Genomic DNA, 22034 nt, shown 5'->3' with positions numbered 1-22034 from the left:
TGACAGCGCCTGGCTCTGGACGTTCCCGCCCCTGGCCTGAAGCCCCGCCCCCTGCGATAATTTGGAGTGCGCACTCTACCAATGAGACAGCTGCCCGGCGGCGCTCAGGTCGAACCAATCATAAGGCCGGAAGGGGCGGGAACTAGGATACGTGGCTGAGCGCGCGCGGTGGGGCGGGAGGTTTGGGGTCAAGGAGCAAACTCTGCACAAGATGGCGGCGGTAGCGGCAGTGGCGGCGCGTAGGAGGCGGTGAGGAGCCCGGAATCTGGGGGCGCGCCCGGGACGCCCCCAGATCCCCCAAGTCCCATTCCACTCCTTCCTGTGTGTCTCTTGACACTCTGCCACCCCCGGCCTCGTGAGGAACCTTTGTTCCTATGGAGGCGGCCTCAGACGCCTCCGGTCTCCCCGTGGTAGATCCGAGCGACGCTGGGGGCCTTGCCTCTGGGGCTCCGGGCTCCCGCCCGGCGGTTTAGTAAAGCCACAGCTGTGCGTCTTTCTTGGTCAGCGGCCGCCGCCCTCCTTTGGCTGCTTGCGGCGGTCAACGTCGCCGCCCCCTTCCTGCAGTGCGCGGGGTCGTCCGGGCGGGGGAAAAGATGCGGCCTGGCCTCGGGGAATGCAGCCTGCGGCCCCGCGGCCCCTCGGCTGAGCTGGAAGCACCGGGCCAGCAGTTAAGCCTGTACTACCCTTCTGGCTCTACCCTGTAGAGCTCCGAATCCTCCTCTGCCCTTGTCTTCACGTGAGCACCAGCTCTGGCTTAGTTCAGTGTCCACGGTCGCTGGGCACGGCCCAGGGTCCAGTAAGCTCACGGCGTGGATGGTGTTGCTCAAACACAACATGTAATCGAATGGCTTGGTCCACGCTCTCGGGTTTATATTACTGGGAAAAAAAAAGATTCGAAACATATCACCAGTGCCACAAATGTTTACTAGGACCTAACGGATATACTGGGGTGGGGTAGGCGTGTACTCTCCAAAGCGATGAAGAAAGCGTGGATCATAAACTCAGTTCCCTGGGAGCCTGTGATCTGAAACAATAAATGCGTGCAACTTGCCCTGCAGCTTATTCCTGACTTTGGCCTATGAACACCTCTCTTGGGGTGGTCAAGGCATCCGTGAATTCCTTAGGGCCCTCCAACAGGTCATATCTGAAAGATGCTTTAGGAATCCTATCTCCATTGGCATCTTTCCGAACCAATTTTACAGACTGTGCAAATAGGGCCCCAGAGGGTATTTAACTCACTGTACGTCTTTTTTTTTTTTTTGAGAGACAGAGTCTCGCTCTGTTGCCCAGGCTGGAGTGCAGTGGCGAGATCTCGGCTCACTGCAAGCTCCGCCTCCTGGGTTCACGCCATTCTCCTGCCTCAGCCTCCCGAGTAGCTGGGACTACAGGCACCCGCCACCACGCCTGGCTATTTTTTTGTATTTTTAGTAGAGACGGGGTTTCACTATGTTGGTGAGGATGATCTCGATCTCTTGACCTCGTGATCCACCCGCCTCGGCCTCCCAAAGTGCTGGGATTACAGGCGTGAGCCACCGCGCCCGGCCTCAACTCACTGTACTTCTATTTACTGCTGCTTTTGGCAGGTGGACGTGGGTCAGTGGCCAAGAGTGCCTGTTGCAGTCACTCAGGTCACTCACTGCAGGACCTGTGCCGCATGCCTTGCTATGGAGTTTTGTGGTAGCATTTATTCTGCTTGGCCTATTAAACCACAGTGCCTAGTGTTTTCTTCATTTTTCTGTCTGGCCTGCTGTGGAACAGTTGTTTCGTACATTCCTCTGGAGCTGGAGGAGAGTCCTGTGATGAGATCATAGTACACTCTGTGATCTCATTTCTGGTAATTTTCTTTTAGCTTTCAAGCAGATGCTGAAGCTAATGCTAGATAACTAGATACAATGTGTATAATAGACCCTGTCTTTAGTTACCTTATTATAGGTTGTCAAATTTTATTTATTTATTTATTTGTTTGTTTACTTATTGAGACAGGGTCTCGCTCTGTTGCCTAGGATGGAGTGCAGGGGTGCAATCTCGGCTTACTCCAGCTTCCACCTCCCGAGTTCAAGCGATTCTCCCGCCTCATCCTCCCGAGTCCTGGGATTACAGACGTGTGCCACCGCACCCAGCTAATTTTTGTATTTTTAGTAGACACCACATTGACCAGTCTTAATTAATTTACTTTTTTGAGACAGAGTCTTGTGCTGTGGCCCAGGCTGGAGAGCGGTGGTGCAATCGTAGCTCATGCAGCCTCAAACTCCTGCGTTCAGGCAGTCCTCCGGCTTCAGCCTCCTGATTAGCTGGGACTACAGGCACCTGCCACCATGCCTCGCTACTCTTTTTTTTTTTAAGTAGAGACGAGGTCTTGCTGTGTTGCCCAATCTTCCCTTTTTGACCTCCCAAAGTGCTAGGATTATAGACGTGAGCCACTGTGCCTGGCTAGTTGTAAAACTTTATTGCTTAGAAGAACCCTCCCACCCCCAGTTTGAAACACTTTCTCAGAGTATGCTCGTATTCTGCCCATATCAGTGTCACTGGGAGAGCATGTTTAAAATGTGGTGTCAGCCGGGCATGATGGCTCACACCTGTAATCCCAGCACTTTGGGAGGCCGAGGCTGGCGGATCACCTGAGGTTGGGAGTTCGAGACCAGCCTGACCAACACAGAGAAACCCCGTCTCTACTAAAAATACAAAATTAGCCGAGTGTGGTGGCACACGCCTGTAATCCCAGCTACTTGGGAGGCAGAGGCAGGAGAATTGCTTGAACCCGCGAGGCAGAGGTGGTGGTGAGCCGAGATCGTGCCATTGCACTCCAGCATGGGCAACAAGAGTGAAACTCAGTTTCAAAAAAATTAAAAATAAAATGCGGTATCCAGGGTGGGTGTAGTGGCTCACGCCTGTAATTCCAGCATTTTGGAAGGCCAAGGTGGAAAGATGGCTTTAGCCTAGAAGTTCAAGATAAGCCTGGGCAACTTTTTTTTCTTGTTTTTGAGACAGAGTCACACTTTGTCACCCAGGCTAGAGTGCAGTGGTGCGATCTCGGCTCACTGCAACCTCTGACTCCCAGGCTCAAACCATTCTCGTTCCTCAGCCTCCCCAGTAGCTGGGATTATAGGCATGTGCTACTACGCCTGGCTAATTTTTGTATATATCTATTTTTTTTAGGTGGTGTTTCGCTGTGTCGCCCAGGCTGGAATGCAGTGGCACAACCTTGGCTCACTGCAACCTCTGCCTCCCGGGTTCAAGCAATTTTCCTGCCTCAGCCTCCTGAGTAGCTGGGACTGCAGGCGTGTGCCACCATGCCCTGTTAATTTTTTTTTTGTATTTTTAGTAGAGACGGGGTTTCATCATGTTGGCCAGGCTGGCCTCGAACTCCTGACCTCAGGTGATCCACCCGCCTCAGCCTCACAAAGAGCTGGGATTACAGGTGTGAGCCACCACGCCCGGCCTAATTTTTGTATTTTTAGTAGAGATGGAGTTTCGCCATGTTGGCCAGGCTGGTCTAACTCCTGATCTCGTGATCTGCCCACCTGGGCCTCCCAAAGTGCCAAGATTATAGGTGTGAGCTACCATGCCTGGCTGATTCTTAACAGACATTAAAATTTGAGAATCTCTGTTTAGGATTTACTCAGAATCCTAAGGATGAATCCTGGATGAATATATTCTTCAAACTAACTTATTTAAATAAGCCTATTAGTCTCTTATCTGTCATTTCATAGCACATTGGGAAATTGACAATTCGTGATAACCTTGGGATGACGGTCCTCAATGAGACAGGCCCATTTCATCCTGCTAGTGATTAGTGTGCTGTATTGTGCATCATGGTAAAGCACATGGGCCCCAGAGTCAAGCACAACTGGGTTCAGTTCGTTTCATCCCTTACCAGCTATTTAATCTTGGGTGAACTATTCAACCTTTTATGCTTTAATTTTCCCATCTGGAAATAAACCCCAACCCTATATTCACCAAGAAAACAATGGAAGAAAGGGAAAAGAAGATGCATGTAAAGAAGTGGTTGTGAACCCAGGTTGCTCATTAGAGTTGTTTAGGGAACTTTAAAAAAACTTTAGCCAGTGGGGCGCGATGACACAACGCCTGTAATCCCAGCACTGTGGGAGACTGAGACGGGCAGATCTAGGTCAGGAGTTCGATACGAGCCTGGCCAACATGATGAAACCCTGTCTCTACTAAAAATACAAAAAATTAGCTGGGCATGGTGGTGGGCACCTGTAATCCTAGCTGCTCGGGAGGCTGAGGCGGGAGAATCGCTTGAACCCAGGAGGCAGAGGTTGCAGTGAGCTGAGATCACGTCACTGCACTCCAACCTGGGTGACAGAGCAAGACTCCATCTCAAAAAAAAAAAAATTCTGATGCCCAGGCTTCTCTCTGATTAAGTTAAAATCTTTAGAAGTGAGACCAGGTCACTGATATTGTTAAAAACTGCAGGCAGGCTGGGCACAGTGGCTGACACTATAATCCCAACACTTTGGGAGGCCAAGATGGGAGGACTGCTTGAGCCCAGGAGTTTAAGACCAGCCTGGGCAACAAAGTGAGGCCCTGTGGCTACCAAAAAAAATTTGTATTTATTTTTTTTGAGTCAGAGTCATGCTCTGTTGCCCAGGCTGGAGTGCAATGGCGTGATCTGCTCACTGTAACCTCCACCTCCTGGTTCAAGCAGTTTTCCTGCCTCAGCCTCCTGAATAGCTGGGATTACAGGCCCCTGCTCCCATGCCTGGCTAATTTTTGTATTTTTAGTAGAGATGGGGTTTCACCATATTGGCCAGGCTGGTCTCTTTGCCAGGCTGGTCTCGAACTCCTGACCTTGTGATCCGCCCACCCCGGCCTCCCAAAGTGCTGGGATTACAGGTGTGAGCCACTGCGCCTGGCCAGAAAAAAAAAAAAAACACAACTTTTTAAAAAATTAGCTGGGTGCTGTGGCGAGCAACTGTAGTCCCAGCTACTTGGGAGGGTGAGGCAGGTGGATCACCTGAGGTCAGGAATTCAAGACCAGCCTGGCCAACATGGTGAAACTCCGTCTCTACCAAAAATACAAAAATTAGCTGGGCATGGTGGCGTGCTCCTGTAATTCAGTTACTTAGGAGGTTGAGGCACGGGAATTGCTTGAACCTGGGAGGCGGAGGTTACAGTGAGCTGAGATCATGCCATGGCACTCTAGCCTGGGTGATGGAGTGAGACTGTCTCAAAAAAAGCAAAAAACAAAAACTGCAGGCAGAATTAAAAACTAGTAATATAAAGTGATTACCCAGGCCCCAGGGGTGCATTAGGGCTCAGAACATTTTAGCTATTGTTATTTTTTTTCAGCTTTGGGTAGTGATGGTGGTGTTTTGAAGATACAGGAGTAGAAATCAGAGAAACAGGCTGCCTAGGGTGCTAGGGATGTTAGGACCCTAGGAACTGTAACCAGCAGGTTAGCTGAGGGTACATCTTTTTTTTTTTTTTTTTTTTTTTTTCTGAGAGTTTTGCTCCATCACCTAGGCTGGAGTGCAGTGGCACAATCTTGGCTCACTGCAACCTCTGCCTCCCGGGTTCAAGCGATTCTCATGCCTCAGCCTCCCGAGTAGCTGTGACTACAGATGCTCAACGCCATGCCCAGCTAATTTTTGTATTTTAAGTAGAGATGGGGTTTCATCATGTTGGCCAGGCTGGTCTTGAACTCCTGACCTCAAGTGATCCACCCGCCTCAGCCTCCCAAAGTGGTGGGATTACAGACGTGACATGAGCCACTGTGCCCGGCCTTCATGTTTAGCTCTTTAACTTTGCATCCACCCAATGCCTTGCCGATAGAAAGATGTGGCTTGCTTTGTTTCTCTGTTCCACGCATATGGTACTACCATTTCCTCTGAGACTGGCTGTTACTGCTCCTTTCCTCTGAGAGGCTGATGTCACCAGAGTCAACACCAGGGCCTCTGAAGGTGAAAGATCCTCTGTGTACTCTGCCTTTTTTTTTTTTTTTTTTTTGAGAGGGAGTTTTACTTTGTCGCCCAGGCTGGAGTGCAGTGGAGTGATCTCAGCTCACTGCAAGCTCCACCTCCCAGGTTCACACCATTCTCCTGCCTCAGCCTCCCGAGTAGCTGGGACTACAGCTGCCCACCACCACGCCTGGCTAATTTTTTGTATTTTTAATAGAGACAGAGTTTCACCGTGTTAGCCTGGATGGTCTCGAACTCCTGACCTCGTGATCTGTCGGCCTTGGCCTCCCAAAGTGCTGGGATTACAGGCATGAGCCACCGCACCCGGCCCTTTTTTTTTTTTTTTTTTTTTGGAGATGGAGTCTCACTCTGTCACCCAGGCTGGAGTGCAGTGGTGCGATCTCGACTCACTGCAAGTTCTGCCTCCCGGATTCATGCCATTCTCCAGCTCCAGCCTCCCAAGTAGCTGGGACTACAGACGCCTGCCACCACGCCCGGCTAATTTTTTGTATTTTTAGTAGAGACGGGGTTTCACTGTGTTAGCCAGGATGGTCTCGATCTCCTGACCTCGTGATCCGCCCACTTCAGCCTCCCAGAGTGCTGGGATTACAGGCGTGAGCCACCGCGCCCAGCCTACTCTGCCTTTCAAAGGGAAGGTGTGAGTGAGCCAACTTCTCAGGCCTGATCCTTAACCCTGTGTCCACTCTGCCTTGTTTTGTATTTGATGTGACTACATCTTTCTCCCCTCTTTCCTCAACTATCTTCTAGTGCTATGACAGGAAGAAGCTTTTCCTTTTGAAGGGGGCCCCTTCTGACCCCCATGCTGATTGCTCTGTCTTTGTCCTTTTCTCCTTAGGTATTGGGCGTCTTTGGTACTGGCTTTTTTAGGGGTCTGCCTGGGAATTACCTTTGCTGTGGATAGAAGCAACTTTAAGACCTGTGAAGAGAGTTCTTTCTGCAAGTATGATATTTCTGGGAGACAGGGATGGAATGTAGGGTAATGTGGGAGATGTCTGTGGCAGATGGAGTGCCTAAGGACACTGCAGGTGATAGAGGGACTTAGGGACATTGCAGGTGGCCTTTACCTTACTTCCCAACCCTTCACTTGGCAGGCGACAGAGAAGCATACGGCCAGGCCTCTCTCCATACCGAGCCTTGCTGGACTCTCTACAGCTTGGTCCTGATTCCCTCACGGTCCATCTGATCCATGAGGTCACCAAGGTCAGGAGAGACAAGGAAGAGTCTGGTGGGGGTGGGGCAATGGCTGTGGGGTAATTTGGAAAGGGGGAAATTGTGGCCAACATCTTGTCCCAGCCTAATCTTTGGACTTTTACTTTATGAAGAAATGTGATCTTGGCCTTTAGGCAAAGGGCTCAAAGGAAGAAACCCCTTAGGAGAGAATGGGTTCAAAGAGCATTCCATGGTGTATCCCATTTCCTTTCTCCAGATCCAAACCTCTGTCCCCGCAGGTGTTGCTGGTGCTAGAGCTTCAGGGGCTTCAAAAGAACATGACTCGGTTCAGGATTGATGAGCTGGAGCCTCGGCGACCCCGATACCGTGTACCAGATGTTTTGGTGGCTGATCCACCAATAGCCCGGTAAATTTTTCCTGAGAAACATCCATTTCTGTGGCCCCTTTCTCCTTCCTGATGAACCTTTTTTTGGTTGCTGACATTCTTCCCCAAAATAAGGTAGTAGTTAACTAGCATAGCACCTTGCCATACTCCTCAACCTTTCCCCACCTCTTCTTCTGTTTCACTTTTCTCTTTATCCCTTTATCCTCATTCATTCATTCAGCAAACAATTATTGCTTTTTCCTCCCTGACAGGGCTGGGCTGGATGCTGGTTATATAAGCAGAAATAAACAAGGCCCTGTTTATTTACAGATCTAGTTCTCCAGGAATACAATGTCTACCTGCTTGCTTGTTTGCTTCCTTCCTTCCTTCCTTCCTCCCTCCCTCCCTCCCTCCCTCCTTTCCTTTTCCTTAGATATTCAGAATAGGATTACTCAGATTCTTGTGTCATGATACTCTGTCATCAGTGTTCCATGCATCCATCCATGACTTTCTCTTAAATATGTAATTTAGAAAATCACATAGTGGCTGGGCATGGTGGCTCAACACCTGTAATCCCAGCACTTTGGGAGGTCGAGGTGGGCAGATCATGAGGTCAGGAGTTGGAGACCAGCTTGGCCAACATGGTGAAACCCCATCTCTACTAAAAATACAAAAATCAGCCAGGTGTGGTGGTGCGGACCTGTAATCCCAGCTACTCAGGAGGCTGAGGCAGGACGGTTACTTGAACCCAGGAGGCAGAGGTTGCAGTGAGCCGAGATTGTGTCACTGCACTACAGCCTGGGCGACAGAGTGAGACTCCGTCTCAAATACTCCACCCTATAAACTCTTCACTCAGCCCAACCCGCACTGTCCTGTACCCTTGACGGCTCCAGACGTAGGTAGTCGTTATTCTGAAGCTTATTCTTCCTTTGCCTTTTTTTAGTTCTTACAGTTGTATTATGTGTGTATACATATGCACACATATGTCTGTGTGCCTAAGCAATAAATTATATATATTTTTTGTTTTTGAGCTTTACAGAGGAAGTATCTTAGTGCATGTGGTCTTCTGGGGTTTCCGTTTTTTCTTTTTTTTTTTTTTGAGATGGAGTCTCACTGTCTCCCAGGCTGGAGTACAGTGGCGTGATCTGCGTTAGCCAGGATGATCTCAATCTCCTGACCTCGTGATCCACCCGCCTCAGCCTCCCAAAGTGCTGGGATTACAGGTGTGAGCCACCGCGCCCGGCTGGGTTTCCGTTTTTCACATAACTTTATTTAATTCCATTTCATATAGCTCTAGTTCATTCATTTTTACTGCTGCATATTATTATGTTGTATGAATATACCCCAACTGATTAATCCATTTTTAGGTTGATAAGCCTTGGGGTTGTTTCCAGTGTTTTGCTAGCCAAAGTGTTGCTACGAACCTTCTTGTACATGTCTCCTGTTATCCTTGCTTGGGAGTTTCTCTTTGGTGTATAACTAGGAGAGGAATTGCAGGATTGTAGAATATGGAGATGATCAGCTTCCCAAGATAAAGCCAAAGTGGTTTACCAGTTTACACTTCCACCAGTGATTTATAAGAAGCCCTCATTGAAGCTGGGCAAGCCAGGATGGTCTCGATCTCCTGACATCGTGATCTGCCCATCTCAGCCTCCCAAAGTGCTGGGATTACAGGCTTGAGCCACCACGCCCGGCCAGCCTTCCCTATTATTAATATGACTATGGTTCATTTGTGATACCTAGTGAATTGATAGTGATACATTAGTTACTAAAGTTCATACTTGAGGTTTCTTTAGTTTTTGTGTATGTTCTTTTTCTGTTCCAGGATTTCATCCAGGATATGTTATTACATTTAGTTGTCATGTTTCCTTAGGGCCCTCTAGACTGATAAAATTTCTTAGACTTTTCCTTTTTCTTAACGATCCTAAAGGTACTTTTGATAAACAGAAATTCCTAATTTTAATGTGTTTAGATGTATCAGTCTTTTACCTTCTGTTGTTAGCCTTTTCTTTGTTGTGTTTAGTCTTTCTCTACCTCAAGGTCAGAAAAAAATATATATATATATTTTTTTTGAGACAGAGTCTTGCTCTGTTGCTTAGGCTGAGTGCAGTAGTGCGATCTTGGCTCACCACAACCTCCGCCTCCTGTGTTGAAGCGATTCTTTCTTCAGCGTCAGCCTCCCGAGTAGCTGGGACTACAGGCATGCACCACTATGCCTGAGTAACTGGGACTACAGGCGTGCACCACTATGCCCGAGTAGCTGGGACTGCAGGCTCATGCCACTATGCCCAAGTAGCTGGGACTACAGGCGTGCGTCACTATACCCGGCTACTTTTTGTATTTTTAGTAGAGACAGGGTTTCACTATGTTGACCAGGCTGGTCTCGAACTCCTGACCTCATGATCCACCTGCCTTGGCCTCCGAAAGTGCTGAGATTACAGGAATGAGCCACCATGCCTGGCCAAAAATATATTTTTAAATTTTCTTCTAACACTTTTGCTTTCATTTATTTACTTATTTTGAGATCAGGTTATGAGACTGGCTAATTTTTGTATTTTTGGTAGAGATGGGTTTTCGCCATGTTGCCCAGTCTGGTCTTGAACACCAGGGCTCAAGCGATCCACCTGCCTCGGCCTCCCAAAGTGCTGGGATTACAATAGTGGGCCACCGAGCCCATCCTAAAGCTTTTACTTTTAAATTTTAAGCAGGCTGGGTGTGATGGCTCATACCTGTAATCCCAGCACTTCGAGAGGCCGAGACGGACAGATCACTTGAGGTCAGGAGTTCAAGACCAGCCTGGTCAACATGGTGAAACCCCGTCTCTACTGAAAATACAAAACTTAGCCGGGCGTGGTGGTGGGCGCCTGTAATTCTAGCTACTCGGGTGCCTGATGCACAAGAATCACTTGAAACTGGGAGGCAGAGGTTGCAATGAGCCGAGATTGTGCCACTGCACTCCAGTCTGGGTGATAGAGTGAGACTATCTTAAGAAAAAAAAATTTTTTAAGTCATAATCTTTCTGCAGTTGATACTTGTATCTGGTATTAGATAGAAATATGATATCAAGGGGTTGGGCGTGGTAGCTCATGCCTGTAATCCCAGCACTTTGGGAGGCCGAGGCAAGTGGATCACTTGAGGTCAGGAGTTTGAGATTAGCCTGGCCAACATGGCGGAAAATCATATCTCCTAAAAATACAAAAAAAAATTAGCCGGGTGTGGTGGCACCTGCCTGTAATATCAGTTACTAGGCAGGCTGAGTCAGGAGAATCACTTGAACCTGGAAGGTGGAGGTTGCAGTGAGCCAAGGTTGTGCCACTGTGCTCCAGCCTGGGCAACAGAGCGAGACTCCACCTCAAAAAAAAAAAAAAAAAAGAAAGAAGTACATCATTTTTCTTCATATTTGGAAAATCATTTTTTTTCCTATATGGAAAATGTTTTTTCAGTTCCATTTTTGAATAGTTCTCCTTTCCTCTCTCATGTGCTATGCCATCTCTTAGTATTTAGTACATTTAAAAAAGTAATAAGTGGCCAGGCACAGTGGCTCACGCCTGTAATCCCAGCACTTTGCGAGGCCGAGGTGGGTGGATCACCTGAGGTCAGGAGTTTGAGACCAGCCTCAACATGAAGAAACCCTATCTCTACTAAAAATACAAAATTAGCCAGGTGTGGTGGTGCATGCCTGTAATCCCAGCTATTTGGAGGCTGAGGCAGGAGAATTGCTTGAACCTGGGAGACGGAGGTTGCGGTGAGCTGAGATTGCGCCATTGCACTCCAGCCTGGGCAACGAGAGTGAAACTCCGTCTCAAAAAAAAAAAAAAAAAAAAAAAGTAATAAATATGCTTGGGTCTGTTTCTGGGCCCTTTGGTTCTGTTTATTAACTTGTCTATCCCTGCTCTGTTACCACACTGCCTATTTCTCTTAACAGGTAGATTTCGCCCGGTCTTCTAAAGTGTCATTACTCCTCTTGGCCCTTTGTACTTCCTTATATTTCTTTTGATATGTTTCCCAGGCTTTCTGTCTCTGGTCGTGATGAGAACAGTGTGGAGTTAACCATGGCTGAGGGACCCTACAAGATCATCTTGACAGCACGGCCATTCCGCCTTGACCTACTAGAGGACCGAAGTCTTTTGCTTAGTGTCAATGCCCGAGGACTCTTGGAGTTTGAGCACCAGAGGGCCCCTAGGGTCTCGTGAGTACAGGGGTTGGGACTGCAGGGAACCTAGTGTGAAAGAGCGTAGGGGTGTTGTGAGGTCTGGCACGGGGAGGAGACGGTGGTGGGACAGCCAGGTAGGGCCTGGGGGCTGGGAGAAGCTCTCTGTCAGGGAGGGTAGGAACCAGACCCGGGTGCGGTTTTTTCCATTTCCTGTACAGACCAGGAGGCAGTCACTTTTGTCCCTGAGCTGTACCCTGGGCATCTCTGGGAGGCCTGCCTGGGTCTGTGTCTCCTTCTTCCCCTTCTCACATCATCACATTTCCCAGATTTATTTTCTTCGTTTTTATTTATTTATTTTTTTGGTTTCTTTTTCCCCCCATCTCTGGAAGTTTGTCGACTGAAACTCACTTTTATGTTTCTGTTTTTGTGTTGGTTTTGTGCCTCTTTTTCCCCTTCCCTACCCATCTCCTCCTGCCCCAGTTTCTCGGATAAGGTTAATCTCACGCTTGGTAGCATATGGGATAAGATCAAGAACCTTTTCTCTAGGTAAATCCATGGCCACCGGTACTGTATCTGTTCCTCTGCCCTTACCCATTCCTCACTCTAGCCTTCAGGGGGAGGTGCCCCAGACCCTTCCAGCCTTTCACTCACCCCACTTTCCCCTGCCGTGTGATGTCTGGTCCTGTTACCTGTTACCCTGGCTGGGAGCCCCCAGAAGAAGGAAGGTGAGATACTGAAAGTCAGGTCCTTCGGGAATGTAGGGAGCTTATTGCTTTGCCAGGGGATGGAGAGATGCTGCCTATTGCTGGGGTTCCTGACTCTCAGCTGAGGGGCACCTGAGGTTCTGGGCAGAGCTACTTGCCCTTGAAAGCATTTTTTGGCAGAATCTCTTGAAGTCCCTATGTATGTCTGTAGAGGCTTGGTATAGTATGACCCACATGCCTTTGCAAAGCCATTGTGTCAGGCCAGGAGGCTGAGGCCCAGGGAGAGCACTTGGGGCCAGAATCTCTCAGTAGAGGCAACAGAGCCAGGATTGGCATTCATAACCCAGGCCCCTGAATCATCCTGCCTTTCTCTTCTGGGATGTTGACAGAGGCTGGTGTTCAGGCCTGTGCCTCCTGGTGGCACTTATTCCTCATTTTCCTTTCTCATTTCTCTCCCCATCCTTTGCAAACTTATCTGCTCATTGTGGGTTCCCTCTCCAAGCTTTAACATTTAGTCCCTTCCTCCAATGCCTTCGTTCCTTTGGACCCTTGGCTCTCTATTCCCCAACCCCTCCTTCCACTAGCCCCTCGTCCCTGCCCCCTCTGGATTGGAGCAGACAGCTCTCCTACCTTCCAGGCAAGGATCAAAAGACCCAGCTGAGGGCAATGGGGCCCAGCCTGAGGAAACACCCAGGGATGGCGACAAGGCAAGTTGGAGCGGGTGGGTGGTTGGAGGATAGGGCTGGCTGGGAGGGTGGAGGGGAGAGGCCCATGAGAAACTTGAAATTAGTCTCCCCATCAGGGATGGGATTTAGTTGATGGGAGCGGGGAAAGAGAGAACTGGTATGATTGGAGAGTGGTCCTCTTTTCTTCTTAACAGCCAGAGGAGACTCAGGGGAAGGCAGAGACAGATGAGCCAGGAGCCTGGGAGGAGACATTCAAAACTCACTCTGACAGCAAGCCGTATGGTGAGGGGCTCGGTTTCCTTGGGCTGGGGTGCAGGGCTCCTTTCCAAGCAGAAGCTCTGAAGCTTGTTTGTTTTTCTTCCAGGCCCCATGTCTGTGGGTTTGGACTTCTCTCTGCCAGGCATGGAGCATGTCTATGGGATCCCTGAGCATGCAGACAACCTGAGGCTGAAGGTCACTGAGTGAGTCCTATGGTGACATCAGGAAGATGGAGGTGGGCAGGAAGGAGTCAGGCCTTTAGGGAGATGGGTGTGCATATTGGATACTCTAGGCAAGCATGGGTCATTTCTTGTGTCCAGAATCACCTTTGGTGATAGAAAATTTTTTGAGAAAGGACAAGAGGAGCCTTTGCTTATCTCTCACCTGTGTCTGTGGAGTGGTGTTAGCATATAACGCAGCCTGGGGCCAGTTAGCAGCCCAAGTCTGTCTGTTTGCCTGCAGGGGTGGGGAGCCATATCGCCTCTACAATTTGGATGTGTTCCAGTATGAGCTGTACAACCCAATGGCCTTGTATGGGTCTGTGCCTGTGCTCCTGGCACACAACCCTCATCGCGACTTGGGCATCTTCTGGCTCAATGCTGCAGAGACCTGGGTTGATATATCTTCCAACACTGCCGGGAAGGTGAGAACACAGGCACGGGGAAAAAGGAGGGAGTGAAGCTTCCAGGCCTTGAGGCAAATAGGTATACTAGGGGCATTAGCTATTTGGGGACTGGGTTTAAGAAGGGGCTGTGGGCCTGGTGGGCAGCATTTGAGTTCCCTAATCACTCCCAGGTGACACGCTCACTCACATTCTTAGGGAAGGCATTGCCTATTCTGGGCTGACGGAATGCACTTATTATCAGTGTGTTATGTGCTAGGTACTCTTCTGGGTGCTGGGGATATAGTGTTAACTGAGGTTGAAAAGGTTCTGGGCTGGGTGTGGTGGCTCATGCCTGTAATCCCAGCACTTTGGGAGGCTGAGGTGGGCGGATCACCTGAGGTCAGAAGTTGGAGACCAGCCTGGCCAACATGGCGAAACCTCATCTCTACTAGAAAAACAAAAATTAGCAGGGTGTGGCGGCGGACTCCTGTAATCCCAGCTATTCGGAAGGCTAAGGCAGGTTAATTGCATGAATCTGGTTGGTGGAGGTTGCAGTGAGCGGAGATTTCACCACTGCACTCCAGCCTGGGTGACAGAGTGAGACTCTGTTTCAGAAAAAAAAAAAAAGAAAGGTTCTGACTCACAGGGAGGAAGACACGTTAAACACATAACAAAGGAGGGAAGATGGGGCCGGGCATGATGGCTCACGTCTGTAATCCCAGCACTTGGGGAGGCTGAGGCAAGAGGATCGCTTGAGGCCAGGAGTTCGAGACCAGCCTGGGCAACATGGCGAGACCCCATCTCTATAAAAACATTTGAAAAATAAAAATAATAAGCAAGATGATGCCGGGTGCAGTGGCTCCCACCTCTAATCCCAGCACTTTGGGAGGGCGAGGTGGACAGATCACAAGGTCAAGAGATCGAGACCATCCTGGCCAACATTGTGAAACCCTGTTTCTACTGAAAATACAAAAGTTAGCTGGGTGTGGTGGTGTGCGCCTGTAGTCTTAGCTACTCGGGAGGCTGAGGCAGGAGAACTGGTTGAACTGGGGAGGTGGAGATTGCAGTGAGCTAAGATCACACCATTGCACTCCAGCCTGGCAAAAGAGTTGAGACTCTGTCTAAAAAAAAAAAAAAGGAATGCAAGATGAGTTTGGGGTGATTAAGTGCTAACAAAGACATGAAAGAGAGTCTTTGTTAGCACTTAACCACCCCAAACTGGTGGGGTAGGGGTGGGGGCTGTACTGCTTTAGATAGTGTGGTCTAGGAAAGCCTCACTGAAGAGGCCCCGTTTAGTCTTACCGAAAGCAACTTACACGAGCCAGCTCTGTGTGGACTCTGGGAGAAAATTGCTACTTTTTGTCTTGGGGTTGGAAAATGGGAGGGCAGGAGGTGTCTGACCCCTTTGTGGTCACCTATACAGACCCTGTTTGGGAAGATGATGGACTACCTGCAGGGCTCTGGGGAGACCCCACAGACAGATGTTCGCTGGATGTCAGAGACTGGCATCATTGACGTCTTCCTGCTGCTGGGGCCCTCCATCTCTGATGTTTTTCGGCAATATGCTAGTCTCACAGGTACATGGTTTTCCCTGCCTCATTCTTCTGCTCTTTTCTTGTCGGGTGATTCTATGTGTTTTCAGAGATCCTGTGCCCCAGCTTGTTTTCTAGGTTTATACCCCTCAGCCTGCCTCTAGTTCACAAGCCTCCCTCAGTTTTTGGGTGTTGGGCCTGATCCTCCTTGTGACCCCCATCCCTCGATGAACCTGCAGGAACCCAGGCGTTGCCCCCACTCTTCTCCCTCGGCTACCACCAGAGCCGTTGGAACTACCGGGACGAGGCTGATGTGCTGGAAGTGGATCAAGGCTTTGATGATCACAACCTGCCCTGTGATGTCATCTGGCTAGACATTGAACATGCTGATGGCAAGCGGTATTTCACTTGGGACCCCAGTCGCTTCCCTCAGCCCCGCACCATGCTTGAGCGCTTGGCTTCTAAGAGGCGGAAGGTAAGGGGTTGCAGTCACGCTTGGTCTTCTCAGGGTAGGGCTGAAGCATAGTTTAGCCTTAAAGAGACCTGAACACCCCTGTTCCTTGCCCCCAGCTGGTGGCCATCGTAGACCCCCACATCAAGGTGGACTCCGGCTACCGAGTTCACGAGGAGCTGCGGAACCTGGGGCTGTATGTTAAAACCCGGGATGGCTCTGACTATGAGGGCTGGTGCTGGCCAGGTAAGCAGACCCAGAATTGAGGGAGAGGTGATTGGCCAGGGGGGTAGAATGGTGGCTCTTTTGCCCCTTAGGGGATTGAGAGCCACCCTTAACTTCTCCCAGGCTCAGCTGGTTACCCTGACTTCACTAATCCCACGATGAGGGCCTGGTGGGCTAACATGTTCAGCTATGACAATTATGAGGTAGGGAAGGCCTCTCCCCATGACCTGCATCTGTCTGTTCCACCTGCCTCCCTGAATCTCTCTCCGCTTGCCAACCCTTCTATGGTTGATTGCCTGCAACATACAGGGGGCCTTGATGATCCGGGGAGGGCCCTGAAAAATGCATCTTTTTAGATTCCTAGGAGCTCTCTTCTCTGACACTGTTTGTCTTCTTCCTCCCCTCTGTCCTTCTGTCCCCATTTTCTGCCCACGTTCCCAGGGCTCAGCTCCCAACCTCTTTGTCTGGAATGACATGAACGAACCATCTGTGTTCAATGGTCCTGAGGTCACCATGCTCAAGGATGCCCAGCATTATGGGGGCTGGGAGCACCGGGATGTGCATAACATCTATGGCCTTTATGTGGTAAGGGCCTGAGAGAGGAGAGTTGGTGGAAAGAGGGAAAACAGCCCAGAGACTGAGGGCCTAGGGAACTTGCACCAGATGACAGCTGGCTTTTGCTCCTCACTACCCCTCTCTTCTCTTCTCACCCAGCACATGGCGACTGCTGATGGGCTGAGACAGCGCTCTGGGGGCATGGAACGCCCCTTTGTCCTGGCCAGGGCCTTCTTTGCTGGCTCCCAGCGCTTTGGTAAGGTTTAGAGAATGGAGCTGTGGCAGAAGGGTGTGAAGGCCAGATCTCAGGAGCCATGGACCTGGACCTGCCTCTCTGAGGAATGGGAGCCGCACACTGCATCTGTTTCCTCTCAGCTATGCGCTTTGAAGGAAGTCAGGGCGTGGGAGGTCCACTCCTTGTTCAAATGTTCTTGTGAACTGCATCTTCAGCAGGGTTCTGGGGACCCAGAGCAGATGTGGGAGGTCAGCCATGTAAAAAGCTGAACTCCTTTACCATGTGCAAGCTCCCCACTTCTTGTCTTCCTCAGGAGCCGTGTGGACAGGGGACAACACTGCCGAGTGGGACCATTTGAAGATCTCTATTCCTATGTGTCTCAGCTTGGGGCTGGTGGGACTTTCCTTCTGTGGGGGTAAGACAGGGAGGAATTTGGGGTCTTGGTTTGGTGGGAAAGGGGCAAAGTAGAGGGCACAGGACCAAGGTGTTGTAAGCAAAGAGAGTTGAGAGTCCAAGTTAGGGCCTTGGGAAGTTTCTCAAGCAGTATCTCTCCTTCACCCTCTTTTCCAACCTGCTTCCTCTCTCTCCTCTACCAGCGGATGTGGGTGGCTTCTTCAAAAACCCAGAGCCAGAGCTGCTTGTGCGCTGGTACCAGATGGGTGCTTACCAGCCATTCTTCCGGGCACATGCCCACTTGGACACTGGGCGACGAGAGCCATGGCTGTTACCATCTCAGCACAATGATATAATCCGAGATGCCTTGGGCCAGCGATATTCTTTGCTGCCCTTCTGGTACACCCTCTTATATCAGGCCCATCGGGAAGGCATTCCTGTCATGAGGTGAGGCATTCACTTGGGCTGTGAAGAGTGGGCTGAGGTGGCTGGGGGTATTAGGGACTGGGCTTCATCTCTGGGTCTCTTTCTTCACTCACTACAGCCTTGTAAAGGATGGAAAATCATTAAGGTGAAGAGTGAAGGGGAGCTTAATGCAGATGAATAATAGTAAACATTTAAAGAAAATTGACAGCAGTCATAAGCTCTTTCAGAAAAATAAAACAGGGTAATGGGATTAGGTGGTCATAAAAACCCTTTTTGAGGCCGGGCACAGTGGCTCACACCTGTAATCCCAGCACTTTGGGAGGCTGAGGTGGGCAGATCACCTGAGGTCAGGAGTTTGAGACCAGCCTGGCCAACATGGCGAAACCCCATGTCTACTAAAAATACAAAAATTAGCTGGGCATCATGGCGCCTGTAATCCCAGCTACTCGGGAGGCTGAGGCATGAGAATCACTTGAACCCAGGAGGTAGAGGTTGCAGTGAGCCGAGATTGCTCTGCTGCATTCTAGCCTGGGTGACAGAGGGAGACTCCATCTCAAAAAAATGAAAAAAAAAAAAAAAAAAAAAAAAAACGTTTTGAGAAGAAGGCTGTGTGAGATGAGGCCTGAATGAATGGGACAGACCATGTTATGTAGGAAGAATCTTCCAAGCAGAGGGAATTGCAAGTACAAAAATTCTAAAGGAGAAATTAGTTATGTACTAGGAATAGAAAAAAACAGTATGTCTTGGGTAAAGAAGCAGAAGGAGAGCTAGGAGATGAGATTAAGAAGAAAGTGTGATCTGCTCCTGGAGGGCCTTGCAAGCCAGGGTTGCAACCCAGGGTTGTAAGCCAGGGCGGTGAAACATGCAAGGAGGCTACTGGCAGGCTGCTGTGCAGCATGGTTTCAGTAGAGGGCAGAGAAGAAGCAGGGAGATGGCTTAGGAAGTTAAATGACTAAGACTGGATTGTATAACTGAGACCTGAACCCCAACCCGACTGTCTGACTGCAAACTCCTGGGTCTTAACCCCTGTGCTGTTCTTTTCTTTTCTTTTTTTTTTTGAGACAGAGTCTCACTCTCGTCCCCCAGGCTGGAGTGCGATGGTGTGATCTCGGCTCACTGAATGCACTCTGCCTCCCGGGTTCAAGTGATTCTCCAGCCTCAGCCTCCTGAGTAGCTGGGATCACAGGTGCCTGCCACCATGCCCGGCTAATTTTTGTATTTTTAGTAGAGACAGGGTTTCACCATGTTGGTCAGGCTGATCTCGAACTCCTGACCTCAGGTGATCTGCCCGCCTCGGCCTCCCAAAGTGTTGGGATTACAGGTGTGAGCCACCACACCCGGCCTATGCTGTTCTTTTCTTATTGCCAGTTCCTGGAGGAGCATCTCTGACTTGTGCCAAAATTGAAAAGTTTTCCTTTATTGTCTTTCTTCCTTCCTAGGCCCCTGTGGGTGCAGTATCCTCAGGATGTGACTACCTTCAATATAGATGATCAGTACTTGCTTGGTGAGAAATGAGGATAGTTGGTGGTGGGTTGGCTTTGGGCCAAGCAGCACTGTGGATGCCCAGGGAGGGACTAGTGAAGCTGGTGGTGCAGAGGGCAGGCACTTTGGTGTTCCCCGTTCTGGGAACTAATCCCCCTATTCAGAGTTGATTCTGGCATATTTTAGGGGATGCGTTGCTGGTTCACCCTGTATCAGACTCTGGAGCCCATGGTGTCCAGGTCTATCTGCCTGGCCAAGGGGAGGTGAGTTAAGGAAGGGCATGGTGGGGAAAGATGGTGGAAGCCAAAGGAGGCAAACAGGACGGGACCCCTGTGCACTGAGTGATCCGGTATCTTACCTCTTTTGTCACTCACAGGTGTGGTATGACATTCAAAGCTACCAGAAGCATCATGGTCCCCAGACCTTGTACCTGCCTGTAACTCTAAGCAGTGTGAGTAAGCCTGGTCTGGCCGCCGGTTCCATCTCCCTGTAAATTTCCAGAAGGGGAGGGAATGTGTGCCTTAGGGTCCAGTACCTATGTGGGCATACATGAGTAAGCAAAACATGCTGTGGGGCCCAAGGTTGGACAAGGGGGCAACTTCATCCTGGCATTGCTCTTGCCCTAGATCCCTGTGTTCCAGCGTGGAGGGACAATCGTGCCTCGATGGATGCGAGTGCGGCGGTCTTCAGAATGTATGAAGGATGACCCCATCACTCTCTTTGTTGCACTTAGCCCTCAGGTAAGTGCATAGGCAGCGAGTCTCCTCAGCCATTTGCCTGCCTTCCTAGGACTCAGTTCTCTGGGGTTGTGCCCCTCACTCCCTCTTGGGCTCAGGTGCTCACCTATCCCACTTCTTGCTCAGGGTACAGCTCAAGGAGAGCTCTTTCTGGATGATGGGCACACGTTCAACTATCAGACTCGCCAAGAGTTCCTGCTGCGTCGATTCTCATTCTCTGGCAACACCCTTGTCTCCAGGTAATGGGTCACCCACTCTTCCTTGGCTGCCTTTGCTGGGGCCTGATCCTTGTGGGGGCTCCCAGTTCACTGTGCTCTTTTCTCACATTCTGACCTTGCTTTGGGTCTCCTCCTTCCTTCTGTTCTGTTATTTTTCCCCCTGATGGACATCTGCTTTTACCATCTCCAGCTCAGCAGACCCTGAAGGACACTTTGAGACACCAATCTGGATTGAGCGGGTGGTGATAATAGGGGCTGGAAAGCCAGCAGCTGTGGTACTCCAGACAAAAGGTGAGTGACCAATCTGGCCCCTAGGATGGGGGAAGGAGGGGAAGCCGGGGCAGGTTTAGGGATGCCCTTGCCTGTAGGAACGTTGTTGTTATGCTATAGCCCATTGGTATGACTATGGCACTCTTTTATTCCTCCTCCAGGATCTCCAGAAAGCCGCCTGTCCTTCCAGCATGACCCTGAGACCTCTGTGTTGGTCCTGCGCAAGCCTGGCATCAATGTGGCATCTGATTGGAGTATTCACCTGCGATAACCTAAGGGATGTTCTGGGTTAGGGGGAGGGAAGGGGAGCATTAGTGCTGAGAGATATTCTTTCTTCTGCCTTGGAGTTCGGCCCTCCCCAGACTTCACTTATGCTAGTCTAAGACCCAGATTCTGCCAACATTTGGGCAGGATGAGAGGGCTGACCCTGGGCTCCAGATTCCTCTTGTGATCTCCTCACCTCTCCCACTCCATTGATACCAACTCTTTCCCTTCATTCCCCCAACATCCTGTTGCTCTAACTGGAGCACATTCACTTACGAACACCAGGAAACCACAGGGCCCTTGTCGCCCCTTCTCTTTCCCTTATTTAGGAGCCCTGAACTCCCCCAGACTACCCATTCATGCCTCTTGTATGTTGATGCCATTTCTTGGAAGAAGATGAGGGCAATGAGTTAGGGCTCCTTTTCCCCTTCCCTCCCACCAGATTGCTCTCCCACCTTTCATTTCTTCCTCCAGGCTTTACTCCCCTTTTTATGCCCCACCGATACACTGGGACCACCCCTTACCTGGGACAGGATGAATGGATCAAAGGAGTGAGGTTGCTAAAGAACATCCTTTTCCCTCTCATTCTACCCTTTTCCTCTCCCCGATTCCTTGTAGAGCTGCTGCAGTTCTGAGAGGGGCAGTTCTACCTCCTCTGTCCCTCGGCAGAAAGACGTTTCCACACCTCTTAGGGGATGGGCATTAAACTTCTTTTGCCCCCTTCTTGTCCCCTTTGAGGGGCACTTAAGATGGAGAAATCAGTTGTGGTTTCAGTGAATCATGGTCACCTGTATTTATTGCTAGGAGAAGCCTGAGGGTGGGGGGAGATGATCATGTGTGCTGGGGTTGGCTGGAAGCCCTGGGTGGGGGGTTGGGGGAGGACTAATGGGGAGTCGGGGAATATTTGTGGGTATTTTTTTTACTTCCTCTTGGTTCCCAGCTGTGACACGTTTTGATCAAAGGAGAAACAATAAAGGGATAAACCATAAATAACTGGTGGTAGTCTGGATTCTAGTTCTAGCCTGAGCCACAGACCCTAGAAGCCTAGAGACCTTACATTTTCTTTCCTTTTTTTTTTCTTTTTTGAGACTGAGTCTCACTCTGTTGCCCAGGCTGGAATGCAATGGCATGATCTGGGCTCATTGCAACCTCTGCCTCCCAGGTTCAAGCAGTTCTCGTGCCTCAACCTCCCGAGTCGCTGGGACTACAGGCATGCGCCACCATGCCCAGCTAATTTTTGTATTTTTATTAGAGATGGGGTTTCACCATGTTGGCCAGGCTGGTCTGGAACTCCTGACCTCAGGTGATCCGCCTGCCTCGGCCTCCCAAAGTGCTGGAATTAAAGGAGTGAGCCACTGCGCCCTG

General features: G+C 50.0%; 1 protein-coding gene across 2 annotated transcripts; it reads left to right on the top strand.

Annotated features, from left to right (window-relative positions):
* Positions 1–84: 84 nt before the first annotated feature.
* GANAB (glucosidase II alpha subunit) lies at positions 85–21659 on the top strand. 2 transcript variants are annotated; one of them, XM_508494.8, is made up of 25 exons: positions 89–249; positions 6778–6882; positions 7034–7142; positions 7391–7518; positions 11486–11665; positions 12110–12175; positions 12971–13040; positions 13214–13301; positions 13384–13480; positions 13740–13920; positions 15305–15458; positions 15653–15888; positions 15984–16110; positions 16213–16292; positions 16531–16674; positions 16804–16900; positions 17193–17294; positions 17476–17719; positions 19138–19202; positions 19367–19443; positions 19557–19631; positions 19807–19920; positions 20044–20156; positions 20326–20426; positions 20567–21659. In XM_508494.8, the coding sequence occupies exons 1-25, from the start codon at positions 212–214 to the stop codon at positions 20674–20676; spliced, it is 2901 nt and encodes a 966-aa protein (XP_508494.2). In that variant the 5' UTR covers positions 89–211; the 3' UTR covers positions 20677–21659. The 2 variants fall into 2 exon arrangements, with proteins under 2 accessions (XP_001154003.1, XP_508494.2); XM_001154003.7 differs by lacking the exon at positions 12110–12175 and having other exon boundaries at positions 85–249.
* Positions 21660–22034: the final 375 nt, after the last annotated feature.

This window comes from Pan troglodytes, chromosome 9, assembly GCF_028858775.2.
Source record: "Pan troglodytes isolate AG18354 chromosome 9, NHGRI_mPanTro3-v2.0_pri, whole genome shotgun sequence".
NCBI lineage: Eukaryota > Metazoa > Chordata > Mammalia > Primates > Hominidae > Pan > Pan troglodytes.
This window is presented reverse-complemented; position numbering and strand designations above follow the sequence as displayed.

What these genes read in the sequence shown, in the direction of transcription:
- GANAB (XM_508494.8), top strand. Translation starts at nt 212, where the DNA reads ATGGCGGCGGTAGCGGCAGTGGCGGCGCGTAGGAGGCG. An exon ending in ACATCTATGGCCTTTATGTG is followed by an intron (nt 16,675 to 16,803) that starts GTAAGGGCCTGA and finishes CTTCTCACCCAG; the next exon opens with CACATGGCGACTGCTGATGG. An exon ending in GAAGGCATTCCTGTCATGAG is followed by an intron (nt 17,720 to 19,137) that starts GTGAGGCATTCA and finishes CTTCCTTCCTAG; the next exon opens with GCCCCTGTGGGTGCAGTATC.